This window comes from Siphateles boraxobius, unplaced genomic scaffold (genome assembly GCF_051911475.1).
Source record: "Siphateles boraxobius isolate OS27281-9 unplaced genomic scaffold, OSU_SipBor_1 49, whole genome shotgun sequence".
NCBI lineage: Eukaryota > Metazoa > Chordata > Actinopteri > Cypriniformes > Leuciscidae > Siphateles > Siphateles boraxobius.
This window is the reverse complement of record NW_027509130.1, coordinates 6,817,197-6,832,727: the sequence shown is the minus strand read 5'-3', so window position 1 is coordinate 6,832,727 and position 15,531 is coordinate 6,817,197. Positions and strand designations below refer to the sequence as shown.

Sequence of the window (15,531 nt, the reverse complement as noted above, 5' to 3'; positions counted from 1 at the left end):
CCATGGGGGCGGCATCTACATGGACCTTTGCTCTACTGCCTACGTCTGAGCTTCCTGGATTACTGGTTCCGGCTAGCCCAGTTAGGTGTGATCTACTCCGTTCCCGTGTTCAGTGTGCTCCGCCCTGTTCTCCTGTCTGTTGTGCTCCGGCCTGGTTCCCTGCCAAGCTTGCCCCGCCTGGGCTGCCTGCGAAGCTTGCTTCTCCGTGGTCCCGGGTCTTGCTCCTGTCTCCAGGTCCCCTGCCTCTCCACGGACCTGGCCCTCCATCCCATCCCCCGTTGACCTCCCCCCAGAGCTCTTAGGAGCGTCTGGAAGCCGCTCCTTAGAGGGGGGGTTATGTGACAATCAGCGGCTGGAGTGCCCGCATGAGCCACTGGAGGGCACTCTCTTCCTGCGTTATGTTCCACCATGGACTCATTATGTTTGATTATGGTTTCATCAGTTTCACCTGTGCACCCTCAGCAACCCTTTATCTGGACTGTTCTGTTCTGTGCCCATTTGTGAAGTATTGTTTTACCCAAACTCTGTCTTAGTTTGTACCTCTTGTTTCTCCGTGCTTGGACTCGATCTTTTGTGTTCCTTTAATAAATATCTGCGAATGGATCCGACCGCCTCAGCCTTTACGTGACAACAGTATTAATCACCTGCGCTGCGTATCACTCTGATGTTTTTCTGTCTACTTTGCTCTAGTTCATTCTTTTCATTCCCTTTTATTTTGCTCTTCTGAAGAGAGTTTGAGTGGCAGCATTTATTTTTAAATTTATATAAATTTATGCTTTATTTGGAATTTCTTTTGAGGTCGATCTATTGTGTGAAACATGTTATGTGGGTGTATTTGTGTGTTTGTGTTTGTGTATGTGATGTTAAATTAATTTCAGGTTTTTAATCAACATTATCAAATAATATATTTGTATAACAGATTATATTTAAATGATGTGGAGATCAAAAAAGGTGGACTCATTTTCTCTAAATTATGATATTAAACTGTGCTGTATTATTTGATCTTTTTACAGAATTGCACCGTTTTGTTCCAGTGTATCTGTTTGGATCAGTTACTGTTGTTTTACTGAACTCTGTTACACTGATGACTGAACTGATACTGAAAACAGGTGAGTGAATTACAACACTTCAACACCATACAGTGTCTGATTACAGTAATATATTTACATAATCTATAACCCATGAAGTATGTGATATATACATAAACATTTTCTTCTCAACTGAATATAGGTAATAAATCATTGTGAAGCAGAAATCACCATCTTAGAGATAATTTGATTGAATTATTCTTATCTGAAATTGAAGCAATTATACTTCACACAAACATAAGAAAATTAATCAGCTGATGTGACTGTGGGGATTACATTTAAAAACATGTATAAATGTCTAGTATCTCACCCTCAGTGAATGGTTATGGTGCAGTTGGAGATCTGAGAGTCGTCGTCTTTTCCTCTGAATTCATCTTCACTCTATTTCTGATGACTTTACTGGTATTTGAGCCATGTGAGTATAACATTAACTTTACAATTACAATACAATTAGATTAGATTCATTACATTCACTTCATACTGTATGTTTTAGCATCTCTCTTATTTGTTCAAGGGATCTTCATTTAAAAATATGACGCACATAAGACCAATCATCGTCTGTCTTTAGGTCGTGTCACTTAAAGGAAATAAAGGATCAATTTTGTATCTTGATGATTTGATTCATGAATCCCACACATGGACTATGACTTGTTTATTGGTTGCGAGCTGCTGTTTGACTGAACTGATAGAGTCAAACACACTCAAGCTTCAGTTTGATTCACTGAGAGCTGCTCACAATTTACACTAATGAATTCGAGAATAACACTTTATTACTCATTCACAATAATTTTAATACTATTAATTGTGGTCTTTAAAGACATGCAGATTGTTCTTTTGTTTTTTCGATAATTATTACTCATGACTTCATTCATCTGGACCTCTACACACTCACGCCGTGCTCAGATACAGAACACACCATTAAATTCATTCAGATGTCTAAACCATAAATTCGAAGCTCTAGGTGAGTTAATGATGTTTTATTAATGATGTTTTATTTTATTTTTGCCTAGTTAAATTCACGGCTCATCTGTTAGACATAGACTGATGTGTTTTGCCAAATCTGTATGTAAATAAGTATGTAAATAACCCTGTAAATCTTGTTTCCTTTACTGTCTCTAAACTAACAGTGATCAAAACATGCCTGCCGTCACACCAGGTTAGTTTCATATTTACTGAATTGTCCTGCAATATCTGAAAGCTTTTCACTTCTTTATGTGTATTCAGACATTTTATCTTGTATCTTTGGCCAATATAAAATTATACTTAATACTGACATATCAATCTGGATAACAAAACACAATTTCCTTAAGCTTTTAAAAATGAAGAAGTTGTGTTTTGAATGAGAGGAGATGATGCTTCATACACTATAGAGTATGTAGTGTGTAGTACATCATTTGAAATACAACTATTGACTTCTTGTCCTGTATTAATGGGCTGATGATATAAATCAGGTGTGTTAGATAAGTGAGACATATCTTAAAATGTTCAGTGCTGAAGACTCAGGGTGCGTTTACACGACAACGTTGTACTAAAAACTGATAAGTGTGTTTTTTGAAAACTTTCGCGTTCATATGACAACGCTGTCAAAACGATCCCCATTCACACGGATCCGTGAAAATGACTAAAAACTCTGTATTATGGTTATGTCACTTTGTAAAGAAACACAATGCGCTAATAGACTGAACATGTAATACACATACACTTGACATCGTCGTTTTTTCAAATTCACATTTTTTAATTACATGATCCGATAATGGTATCGTTTTTCAAAAACTTGAACTTTCAAAACTCCTTTTTAAAATGTTTCGTTTGCAGGCCCCAAAAACTCTGTTGTCATGTAAATGAAAAGCCAAAACGCATACAAAGCTTTCTGTGTTTAGAAAACAGTGTAGTGTAAACGACCCCTGATCCAGGACCAGGGCTGAGAAATACTGCTGTAGATGATGTTGAAATTACATTTTAAAATGTCTCATCCTGATCCCAGAATGCCGTTGAATCTGATGAATCTCCAGCCAATGGATCAAATCAGAATATAGCAGAATCAAGAGAAATGAGTCGGCTTTAATCAATGGAATTACAAATCTAATCAACAATGAGAGAAAAGGCATATTTATTCAAAAACACTTGAGTGTTTGCTGAAATGTATGTGTGCAACATAAAGCCCTGTTCACACCGCCAGCGACAAAGGGACATGATCCCATTCATTTCAATGGAGGGCTGGCGACTTCCGGCGACAAGGTCGCTCGTGACCGTTGGTGACAGAATGTGGGTCGCTTGACACACGACAAAAGTTATAGAGTTCATAGAGTTAATTTCAAAATTTCAACTTTATGCAAATGTTAAGCGAATTTCGCGAGCGACAACCAATAGGAGGGCCTGTCAGTGGAGCTCACGTCACCGTCTCGAGGGCAGGCAAGACGGGACAGAGTCCTGGAGCGATTTCACTGTTTTATATGATTTGACTGTAACCGCATACATGGATATAATAAAATGATGCATGGAAAAGAAACTGGTCAACAGTCTTAGTGAGTTTGATTCATACATTGATAGTTTGTGTGTTGTAATTTTATGATGCAAGTTTAGCACTGCTGCAGTTCATTACAGTTTCTCCTGCATTATGTCGATTAATATGGACAAGAACATTGATTATTTGTCAAATTCGAATGACATTTTAGTCATTTTTGACAGTATGAGTGAGTTTAATTTGTTGATAGATTGATCGTTAATCTAGTTGTTGATTTGAATGCACTGAGCACTCCTGTAGTTTATATAACAACACTCTGCAACAGCAGAATGTTACTTTTAATTATTTTAAGTCTAATTAGGGCCCGAGCACCGATGGTGTGAGGACCCTCTTGAAATTGCTCTGTTTATTCCTAGTTAAAATTAGAATGATATCTTAGTTTTATATATCACTTGTGATGGTATTTTGTATAGATATAGCAGACGTGCAGTCTACCAATAACTTTAGAGTGACAGCACTGGGAACGCCCACAAGCGACTCACAGTACAGAGCATCCTAAAGCGACAAAGTCGCTGGCGGTGTGAACAGGGCTTAAAGGGCTTGTCATCTTGAGCTCTTAAAGGGATAGTTCACCCAAAAATGAAAATTCCGTCAGTATTTACTCACCCTCATGTTGTTCCAACCCTGTAAGACCTTCGTTCATCTTAGGAACACAAATTAAGATATTTTTGATGAAATCTGAGAGCTGGATCACTCCTCCATAGGCTTCTAAGTGATTGAAACTTGTTTCCCGAAAAGTTATTAAAGACACCGTTAAAATAGTCCAAGTGACTACAGTGGCTCAATCTTAAGTTTATCAAGCAACGAGAATACTTTTTTGTGCGCAAAAAACAAAACAAAAATAACAACTTTATTTCAACTATTCATTTCCTTCAATGAAACAGAAACACTACGCTATCACACTAGTGAACTGACTCGAGGCCCTCAGAGAAGGAAATGAATAGTTGAAATAGAGTCGTTTTTTTTTTTCTTCGCACAAAAAGTATTCTCGTGGCTTGATAAACTTCAAGTTTACAGAGTTTTAGTGTCTTGCGTCATAGTGTCATACATTAAACTACTATTTATGATGTTGAATATAATGTATAATAATGCAATGGGGGAATATTTGTGGTTCTTGATAATGCCAAATGTCTTATGTTACCAGTAAAAAGTGTCTTAACCCTGGTTCACACGGCAGGATAATTAGGCCGATTTTAGCCCCGATTTACCCCTTACGACAATCTTAAGGATCCTCCGATTATCGTAAAATAATCTGATCAGATATTCCTGAAGTGTGTGGTGTGTTAAGAGTGCTCTCCTCTGCTCAGAAGGACGTCGGGACCGCTCCGATCTCAAATCGGGGATATCCAACATGTTGGATTTTTTTGGCCCGATTTCTCCTCGTGTGTGGTGTCCCCAAGGGACAAACGAGCACGCAGCCTGTGGACTGTGGCATGTAGCCAATCAAAAAGCGAGGTGACGAGGGGCAGAGGAAGCACCGGGAAACAAAATCAAAGCAGCCGGCGGCATGGCACACCAGAAAGTCCGGTGGACGTCGGAGATGGATTCGGTTAAAAACAAACTACAAACTATCGCCACTGCTCTCCTCTTCGTCCGCCATGATTGTTTACTCTGAAGTCACGTTTGATCTCGAGGGATTTTGCAAGATTTTCCGTCTGACCTGGGAATGCCCGGAAGTCAAATCGGTTCGTGTGTGATGTGTTGATTTTGCCGTGTGGCTGCGCACCATACACTGTACGACCAAAACTGTTAGACCCGTGATTTTTTTATCGCCGTGTGTGGGGTCTCTCAGGTTTGGAAAATCGGCCGACAATTTTAAAATCGTCCCGTGTGAACCAGGCTTTACATTATTATAAATATATCTAGCCAATGAAGGAGTGCAAGCATATTAGGAGCATGTATAGGTGCTTGATTTTATACAACTGTGGCCATGGAAGTGATTGGAACACCTGAATACAATCATTTGGAGGGGTGTCCCAATACTTTTGGCAATATAGTGTATATACAATATATTTACAATGCAAAATGTCATTATGAGTGTACTTCAAAAACATGTGGAAAAAAGTGGTTTCACTCAAAGTTGTAAGTTGCTGATACAAAGACATAAGAGTGTTGGGATAATGATAGACTGACTTTATTAAACTGCAAAGATTGTGCATGTATGAAACTTAACTGAATAAAATAATAAACAAAAATAAAACAAAATCACTGCAATACAGTTATTGCCTTTTAAATAAAGCAACATGCAGCGCATCATTAATGTTTCTTGTTTTTTTCCTTGACTGAAGCTCAGGGCTCTTCAGCACAATGGTGTCACACAAAATTCAGACAACAGAAACCCTTTAAATTCTAACAGAAAATTAAACACTAACCCCATTACGCATGCGACACGGCTACCGGAGCTGATCCCAGCCACTCTAGTCAATGCTTGTGTTTAAAAACGAACCGGCGGTGCAAACGTGTCCAAACAGGCGAAAAGAACGTGCTCGTTTCTTAGTGTTCTCAAAACTGCATGTCGAAAGCGTGCGTTCACATTTTAGGGGTTGAGGCTATCATGCTTTTGTCCACTATACTGACTCTTGTATTATCATTAAAACCAACCAAAGCAACTTGCATGTGTGTGTGTGATATTTGAGAGTGAAAAATCTACTGTACTTAAAATAAAAAAATCAAACCACTGTGTTTCAGTGAAGCTTTGCTGCATCTAATGGGGAAAATCTGGCATCGCACCCAAACAAAATCTTAATAAAAGCTCATTTTGTTAGATACTGTATGAGCCACAATGTTGGAACACAAATAGTATTGATGTATTGGCTTTGGTTTTCTATCAGTTTTTTTAGTTCAACATATTTCAAAAAATATATATTATAAATAAAATAATATTCATAAATAATTTCATAAACTTAAACCTCTATCACTTTTTTTGTTTCACTTTTTAAATAATCTACCAAGCAGCTTCTTTAAAATGAGACGAAACTGAAAGGGTAACTAAACCCCTGGTCAGAGCCTGACTCCACACACTGGCAATATTTGAAAAATGCTGGAAAAGTGGGCAGAGCCCAGCGGAGATAGAGGGGACGAACCGAGGGTGGGGCTGAGCGGGGGGGATGGGGCATGTGCACCTGAGACCCGCAGAGACGGATTAATTGACAGTTGCTGTCAGACTCTAAAATGGAGAGTGACTGGAGTGACGCAAGTAGCTTTGCAACAGAGCTGTCATTTTAAGTCGAGGATGTTGAATTGTCTGTGGACACAGGGTCAGAGCCATATCAATTTCGAGCCGCTGGCTCAAACTGCGGTCTTAAAGGGATAGTTCAACCAAAAATGAAAATGCTGTCAGTAATTACTCACCCTCATGTTGTTCCAACCCTGTAAGACCTTCGTTCATCTTCGGAACACAAATTAATATATTTTTGATTAAATCTGAGAGCTGGATCACTCCTCTATAGGCTTCTTGAGGGATTGAACTTGCAGGCCCCGAAAAGTTATTTTGACATCGTTAAAATAGTCCAAGTGACTACAGTGGCTCAATCTTAAGTTTATCAAATGACGAGAATACTTTTTGTGCGAAAAAAAACTAAAATAACCTCTTTATTTCAACTATTCATTTCCTTCTCTGTGGGCCTCGAGTCAATTTTCGGAACAATCAGGGCAGGATTTGGGATTTGGGACAACAGCTTAGATTTCGGGACTGTCAAAACAGTGGTTTTGACGAAACAAGATGGTTTTTATACTGCCAAGGGCGTGGTAGCTCGTACCAAGGGCGTGGTGAGCTGGAACCTGCTTACGTCACCTGCCACCCCAAACATCCAATAGGAAAATTCAACTGCAGAAGCCACCGTTCAACCTGAAGAGGGCAGCACTCAGACGTTTTTACACATTGTAGAATTAAAACACTTTATACCCAAATGTCAAAAAAGTTACTTGAATCAATGAACAGCACTAATAAAGCCCTATTCTTACAGACCATTAACTAAAAAAAGTTGGTTTAGGGTTTAGTTACCCTTTAAGCCTGTGCTCCCAAGCTTAAAGGGATCATATAATGGTACATGCACTTTTACAAGTTGATTGTACTGAAATGTGTGTTGGCAGTGCGTGTACACAACCATCATACAATGATAAAAATCCATCGGGTGTTTTTGTTTTAATCTCCTTATATGTTTTCCCCTGCCTCAAATTGAGCCGTTGGATTTTGTGACGTCACTAGATCAGACGCCCCTCCCACGATTGATAATTGACAGCAGTGTTTCAACACAGACCCGCCCTGAGCGAGCTGTCATCGTAGTCCGCCATTGTTGATACGCTGGAGCAGAATGGCGTCTAAGAGATTGTGGTGTTCTGTTCTTGGGTGTAAGTTTTTCAACATCAATCTGTCAACGAACTAACCAATACATCAGTAAACACATAGAGTCTGTATCTCACTACTCTACCCTGCCAGTACATACAAAAATAGATCAAAGTGACATTACACTAACCAACCATTCAGAAACGTCCTGTTCGAGCCTTAATTGTCGAACTTCTTCGGGGCCGTCATCTTGATCCGGGTCCGACTCCGGTTCAAATTGGTATGGTTTCACAGATGTGTCCTCAGAGACTCGCGCTGCCATTCTTGTTCCAAAATATACCCTCATCTGTTGTCAAGGCAACACTCCACCTGCCTGGTGTCAAAACGCCCCAAAGAACAGAGGGGCGGAGTCAGCAAAGCTCATTATCATTTAAAGGCATATGCACTGAAACAGCGTGCTGAAAACAGAGCTGTTTTTGACCAGGTAAAATGAGTGTTTTCTTACAATACTAATGAGAATTTTTAATAGAAGTATATTACAAAGTTTTCATTTAGACCCTAAAGATTCATATTAACTTGTACAAAAATTGCATTATATGACCCCTTTAACATTTTTATGATAGTTTTTGAACATTGACATTTTTGTCCACTATGGATGTGTAAATGTTTTAATTGATGTACAACGATTAATACGTCATAACTTACGACTATGCACTTAATGATCAGGGTGAAACCAAATGTGAAGTGCCCTATACCTGCAATTCTTTGCTATTTTTTTTTTATTTTCATTAATTTTATTAAAAGTTTAATTTTCTGTTTTATTATTTTTATTTAACACTGTCATAATTTCTCTCTTTTTTATTAGCATTACTTTTGTTGTGTGCATTGGTGGTTATAAAAATTATGCCAATTGTACTTTGAACCTGAACATTGAAAAAAAGAGCAAGAGAATGATCAAAGATATATGCCACAAAGTACATTTCAATTAATGATTAATTGACATCACTTGTTTACCCAAAGAGGAGGTATCAGGTAAAGGCACGACAGTCTCACAGATGAAGAAGCAGGAGATGTGTATAATACAAAGCTTCATATTGTTATCATTCCAAATTAATTTTACATTTTTATCCACTGTAGTAGCAATTAGTGATGGTCTAGAATTGCAGACATTTACGCCACACCACCTACAAATTTCAGGCCTTTTTTTATTATAACAGATGATTGGTCTCAAGATATGAGAGGTGTAGGGCTGTAGGCTACTGTCACAGTCACCAGCTCTGTCACCTCAACCGCACTACACTTCCCAGCATCCCTCATGTTTCCCACCTGCACGTCATCAATCACCATGGATACTAATGTTCTTCACAGCTGTCTGTCATCATCTGTGTGTTCCTGCTTGCCTTCAATTCAGTGTCTGGTATTGTTTGTGTCAAGTGCATACTGTTTGTGCATTGCACGCTGTCTCACCTATTGTTTGTATACTGAGTTACTTATTAAACAAATGCTTTACCTTTGCATCATCATCTTCATTGGATCTAATTTGTGACCGCTACTTTGTTTAGGGTACTCCAAAGTCATGTATTTAGGGCAACATAAATACCATTACATAGCAACAATGCTTAATAATGAATTCCATAATGAACCAATTTTTTTTCTCTAATATACAGATTGGTCCAAATGTTTTTTTCTTTCTTTATTTGATAATTGTTTACTTTTGTTCAGCAGTGGAGGTGGGAAACATTTTTGGGTTTGAATTTCAGAGCGAGTTTTAGAAATCACCAAAAAAGCTAAAGTTGAGATCCATAAAAAAAAAGGTTTAGAGGTGAATCAGGTGAATATCTTAAAGGGTTTTATTAATTTCTGATTGGATAGGCCCAATTGAACTACAATTAAAAGTTCTTTGCTTCAACAACCATCTTAAATAATAAATAAGTAGGTTAAAATATGTTTTATCCTGAACCCTGTAGTGGAGTCTCATGAAACTCCAGTTAATGGATAAAACCAGAAGCAGATCACAGCAGAATCACATGACATGAAGCGTCATGGTAGTTTTGGGATAGTTTTATACTGCAAACTATTTCCCCCATCATTTACCACTGTGAACATATTTTAAACCTACTGTTAAGCTTTAAATGCAATGCATCAGGCATTTCTATCACACTCTCAGTTGAGAACTATAGGCTATTTTAGATTTTCAGCTGCTCTTGTTTTTTTATGAATCTCGATTAGAGTGGACATCTTTACTTTCCCCTAATTTGGATGCATTTTGTTACGAGCAAACATGCCAGGGGATATCAAAATATCATCATCAGTGTCTGTTCTCAGCCATTTATCTGATTCAAACAGGCCTATATGTCATTGTATCTGTGTGATCAGGAGACACCATTCTGTGACTCAAGAAAGCGCTTCACCCCAACCCGAAATTCTGATTCAAGTGAACATCATTATTCAAGTAAATTGTTGTGATCTCTGCCCAACACAATTTAAAGCGGAAATACAGGTATATCAGCCAAGTAGGCTAATCTGTGAAAATGCTTCAGATTCAGTGCATCCTTAATATTTCTATTCACACCTTAAATTAATATATATTTTTTTTATTTTCTGCATAAACATTTAATGTAATTTGTTTTCCATACCAAAATGCAATTCATAAAAGTGGCATATTCTGTTTAATTTATCACTTTATCACAGTGAAAGTGCCGGCGATGCGCACAGCCTACTTTTTTCTTTTTATATAAATCCCACGTGTTACAATATACATCAGACTATACTACATATATGTTTACTGGATGGGATTTGGATATATTTCGATAAACTAGGCTAGGCCTAATAATTTCATTCCTGATCACATGACTCGACACACCCGTATGACAATTTAAAAATGAAATAGCCTAATAAATGCAAACGAAAGTAAAATTGCTCTGTGGACATTTCAAGAGGACGAGCTTCTGTCGGCGAAGAAATATAATGTTTTCGCTCATTTAGCAGAAAGACATGATCGTTTTGTGTTTTATTTTACATAGCCTATTTGAAGATGCAAACACCGAGCTGTGTTTTGATATCAATATTGTTGATGATCGCTGATGGTACGTAGCATATTATTATCTCTCTCTCTCTCTCTCTCTCTGGTTGTATTAAATGGTTGATTGGAAACATTACAGAATATAAATGAACATGTTCTTTAGATGCGTGCCTAAACCAAAAGCTATACGAAGAGTAAGTAGACAAGCAAATAAAGTTTATTGTAAGGACAAACGAAGTCGTATTCAATTATTTAATTGTGCAGTTCCAGATCAATCTTATTGGAGATGCTTTTCATTTTTCATAGTGGTTCTTTTAACTTATACATAAAGTTTTTTCTAGATAGCCGTAGTTCCACAGTAAAACCGGTTTCAGCATGACTCCTGCTCTCATATAGGCTTAAACTTCACTTTGAAGAACCAGGATTATAGGCTATATCATAACTGTAAATGGACCTGCTTATGTTCATATGTGTGGCAGTAATTCCGTTTAAATCTGACGGTAGCCTATGTTGGCTACTTTTTTTTTACGCTCTTTCATTTTTGTGAAAAGGCACAAAATTAGCTATTACAAATTTAGATCTATATAAACTTTCTTGGCCGGCTTTGTTTTTCATGGTCCTGTAAATATTTTAAGGCTTCTGCTTAAATTGTTTTGTTGATAAATATAAATCTTCATAAGTTTCCTTTTGCAGCTAAAATGTTAATTTAAAAGTATTTATAAAAAAAATGTTTTTATGGATTATCGTAATTAATTATTTTATGGCAGATTGTAAAGGAAAATCCCTCATTTCATAAGCAGATAAAGAAAAGGCTCACATAAAAGACAGTTTGATTAAAAATTGTTTGCTATTTTAATTTTCAGGTCAGCTAAGCTGTGCCAGAGGCTATTTTGCATTTTTCAGGTTATATTTCCTGGTTACCTGATTTGACCCGTGTTTACAACACTGAAAGTAGGCTATCTCTGTCAATGATTCACGAACAGTTTGCCCGTAAAGTGCAAACGCTAAAACTTGTTTGACTGAAGATAAAAGTAAAAGTTAAAAAAATAAGGTTTACAGCAAAAGTCAACACAACTGTGAGGCTGTGAGTGAGCTTGTGCGAGTAAACAGCTTGAATGAATTTCTAAACGAAGGCGGAAGGAGACTAAACATTCAGTCCTGTCAATCAGAACTGCGCCATTCCATCAACAATGTTTCCTGAACTCGGCCCCTCCCTTCTCTACGTTTCATGGCCCAACCTGATGAACTCCAGCACTTTGTCTCAAGATGAAGAACGCTCATAATCCTCTACCGTTTTCACAACAAGCCCAGAATCCTCTAACTTTCGGTTCCCTTTCTGCACATATAGCAGGGGAGATCGAGGCCGTCGGCATCCTCCTGGAATTTCGCACCATTGAACCCGCTCCCGGCTATGAGTCGCGTACCCCAGCCACCTCAACCCCTCAAATTCCAGCTCAATCGCTTCTGTCTGAGAAATCTTCCACCCATGAAATAGGAAAGTGAAGGGTCATTTGATTGCGACTAGCTCTCGCCGCGAACAACGTCCCACGAAGACAAACAAGTTTGACACGCAAATGTTGTAGTTAAAAGTCTCTTTTTAGTCTGATTAACCAAGTTCTCCATAAAACAAACAAACTAACTAGCCCTACATTTAAATAAAATAACACGTATTATAAAGATATTAAATGGTAATCTAATCTAACTCCATATTTAATTGTATTAGTTTCAAGTTTAATTAATTTATAAAGCACTTTTAAAAACAACCACGAGACTGACCAAAGTGCTTTAGGCTACAATATATCTAAATACAAATCCTAAATATACACACTTAAGATAATACACACACATATAATATATGATTTACATTAAATAAAAATGTGTAAAAAAAACAAAAAACAAATAATCAATAGCCTACGCCAGAAGTTGTTAAAGATCTCTAAAAGAAACTTAAAAATAGTCAGGGAAGGTGCCACTCGGATTTCTTAGGGCAGGTTGTTCCATAACCCTGGCCCATCCACAGAAAACACTCGATCCCCTCTAAGTTTGAGTCGTGGTTGTGGGACTAGAAGGAGGTTCTGGTCACTTGATCTTAAGCTTCTGGAAGGGGTAGGTATTCAGCAATTCTGATGAATACATAAGCATGGTTACGCAGACATTTATTTACAAATAAAAAAAATATTAAAATCAATTTTATGCTGAATAGGCAGCCAGTGAAGATCTCTTTTTTGGAGTGATGTGATCATATTTATGACTTTTGCAAATAAATCTTGCAGCAGCATTTTGGACCAATTGAAGGCGAGTGATTTATGACTTGGAAATACAGCAATACAATGAGTTGCAGTAGTCTAAATGAGAAGTAATAAAAGCATGAATAGATTATTTCTGCATTTAGTAGATTACATTTTCAATAACACATTTGCAAATGTTTTATAAAAGATGTTTTTATGCATGTTTAAGGCTACTTCACTGCATTTACACTGTTCTGACCAACAGGGGACACCAGTGTGTGGCGTTACAACTTTAAAGCTGCTGTAGGTAACTTTTGTAAAAAAATATTTTTTACATAAATGTTAAAACTGTCATTATGTCCTGACAGTAGAATATGAGACAGATAATCTGTGAAAAAATCAAGCTCCTCTGGCTCCTCCCAGTGGTCCTATTGCCATTTGCAGAAATACACCGCTCCTGGTCAGAAACAACCAATCAGAGCCAGGAGGAATGTTTTAGCAGTGTCAATCACGCTCATGTACACGCTGATCACCCCTCTCTTGCACAGCGCTAGCGAGCGCGTACCGTCGTTCAAACTCAAGATTGCCGGTGTGCTACAGCTGTGCTAATGGCGGGGAAACAACCTGAACTGCCAATTTCTCGAGTGGCACCTGCTCATAAAACAAGGAGGTAAAAGGAAAAAGACTGATGACGATAAACAAACGAAAAAGAAAGAATTAGACAGAGCCCATTGACTCGGTGTCAAAACTCTACCCGCATAACATAGATAAAATGTCACGCACTGTGCTAAGTAACAATTAAAACCTGCTAATTCACTGGCTTGTCAAATTGCTGAAATAATGTACTAGCAAACCTTATCTAGCATTACATATCGGCTAGAATAATTACTTATATACTGTAACGTTAGTTACCGTTATATTAACGTTATCTTACTAGCTATTTATAACTTATAGAAAGAGTGCAACGTTATGAAGTTACATGTATTGCAAAATACATAATGATTTGAGGACCAAGTTTGTAGTCAAAGTATGGGGAGGCCATAGTCAATGTAAAGCATATTGTTGATGTTTTGTCCCTATTAGTGAATGTTCCATAACTGTTTATAATCCGCCGTCATCGGTGGTCCTGCTTGCTAGCCTGCGCGTTCACGGCAGGCACCGCTGGGGGGGAGGAGCTGTGGAGGAAGGAGCTGTGGGGGAGGAGCTGTGGAGGGAGGAGCTGTGGAGGGAGGAGCTGTGGGGGAGGAGCTGTGGAGGAAGGAGCAAGGGGGTTGGACCTATAAGTTGTGCTTGTTCAAATTTTAAGGCCATAGTCAATGTAAAGCATATTGTTGATGTTTTGTCCCTATTAGTGAATGTTCCATAACTGTTTATAATCCGCCGTCATCGGTGGTCCTGCTTACTAACCTGCGCGTTCACGGCAGGCTCCGCTGTGGGGGAGGAGCTGTGGAGGAAGGAGCTGTGGGGGAGGAGCTGTGGAGGGAGGAGCTGTGGAGGGAGGAGCTGTGGGGGAGGAGCTGTGGGGGAGGAGCTGTGGGGGAGGAGCTGTGGAGGGAGGAGCTGTGGAGGGAGGAGCTGTGGGGGAGGAGCTGTGGAGGGAGGAGCTGTGAGGGAGGAGCTGTGGAGGGAGGAGCTGTGGAGGGAGGAGCTGTGGAGGGAGGAGCAAGGGGGTTGGACCTATAAGTTGTGCTTGTTCAAATTTTAAGGCCATAGTCAATGTAAAGCATATTGTTGATGTTTTGTCCCTATTAGTGAATGTTCCATAACTGTTTATAATCCGCCGTCATCGGTGGTCCTGCTTACTAACCTGCGCGTTCACGGCAGGCTCCGCTGTGGGGGAGGAGCTGTGGAGGGAGGAGCTGTGGGGGAGGAGCTGTGGAGGGAGGAGCTGTGGGGGAGGAGCTGTGGAGGGAGGAGCTGTGGGGGAGGAGCTGTGGAGGAAGGAGCAAGGGGGTTGGACCTATAAGTTGTGCTTGTTCAAATTTTAAGGCCATAGTCAATGTAAAGCATATTGTTGATGTTTTGTCCCTATTAGTGAATGTTCCATAACTGTTTATAATCCGCCGTCATCGGTGGTCCTGCTTACTAACCTGCGCGTTCACGGCAGGCTCCGCTGTGGGGGAGGAGCTGTGGAGGAAGGAGCTTTGGGGGAGGAGCTGTGGATGGAGGAGCTGTGGGGGAGGAGCTGTGGAGGGAGGAGCTGTGGAGGGAGGAGCTGTGGGGGAGGAGCTGTGGAGGGAGGAGCTGTGGAGGGAGGAGCTGTGGGGGAGGAGCTGTGGAGGGAGGAGCTGTGAGGGAGGAGCTGTGGAGGGAGGAGCTGTGGAGGGAGGAGCTGTGGAGGGAGGAGCAAGGGGGTTGGACCTATAAGTTGTGCTTGTTCAAAT

General features: G+C 39.3%; 3 protein-coding genes across 5 annotated transcripts in view; 2 read left to right on the top strand and 1 right to left on the bottom strand.

Moving 5' to 3' along the window:
• The window catches only part of LOC143711055 (uncharacterized), a 60,009-nt gene extending 56,856 nt beyond the window's left edge, over window positions 1–3,153 (top strand). The window contains exons 11-14 of the mRNA XM_077202340.1: window positions 1,014–1,109; window positions 1,405–1,503; window positions 2,216–2,244; window positions 3,073–3,153. Coding sequence (XP_077058455.1) covers window positions 1,014–1,109; window positions 1,405–1,503; window positions 2,216–2,244; window positions 3,073–3,153 — 305 coding nt within the window. The remainder of the gene's footprint in view (window positions 1–1,013; window positions 1,110–1,404; window positions 1,504–2,215; window positions 2,245–3,072) is intronic.
• LOC143710998 (MIF4G domain-containing protein B) overlaps window positions 1–15,531 on the bottom strand; it is a 1,123,636-nt gene that overhangs the window by 452,894 nt on the left and 655,211 nt on the right. The window lies entirely within an intron of this gene.
• Window positions 10,616–15,531, top strand: part of LOC143710966 (uncharacterized) — an 86,410-nt gene continuing 81,494 nt past the window's right edge. The window contains exon 1 of one of the 2 annotated variants that reach the window (XM_077202238.1): window positions 10,616–10,983. In XM_077202238.1, the coding sequence (XP_077058353.1) occupies window positions 10,932–10,983 (52 nt within the window). In that variant the 5' untranslated portion in view covers window positions 10,616–10,931. The remainder of the gene's footprint in view (window positions 10,984–15,531) is intronic. The other variant, XR_013194713.1, reaches the window with a different exon arrangement.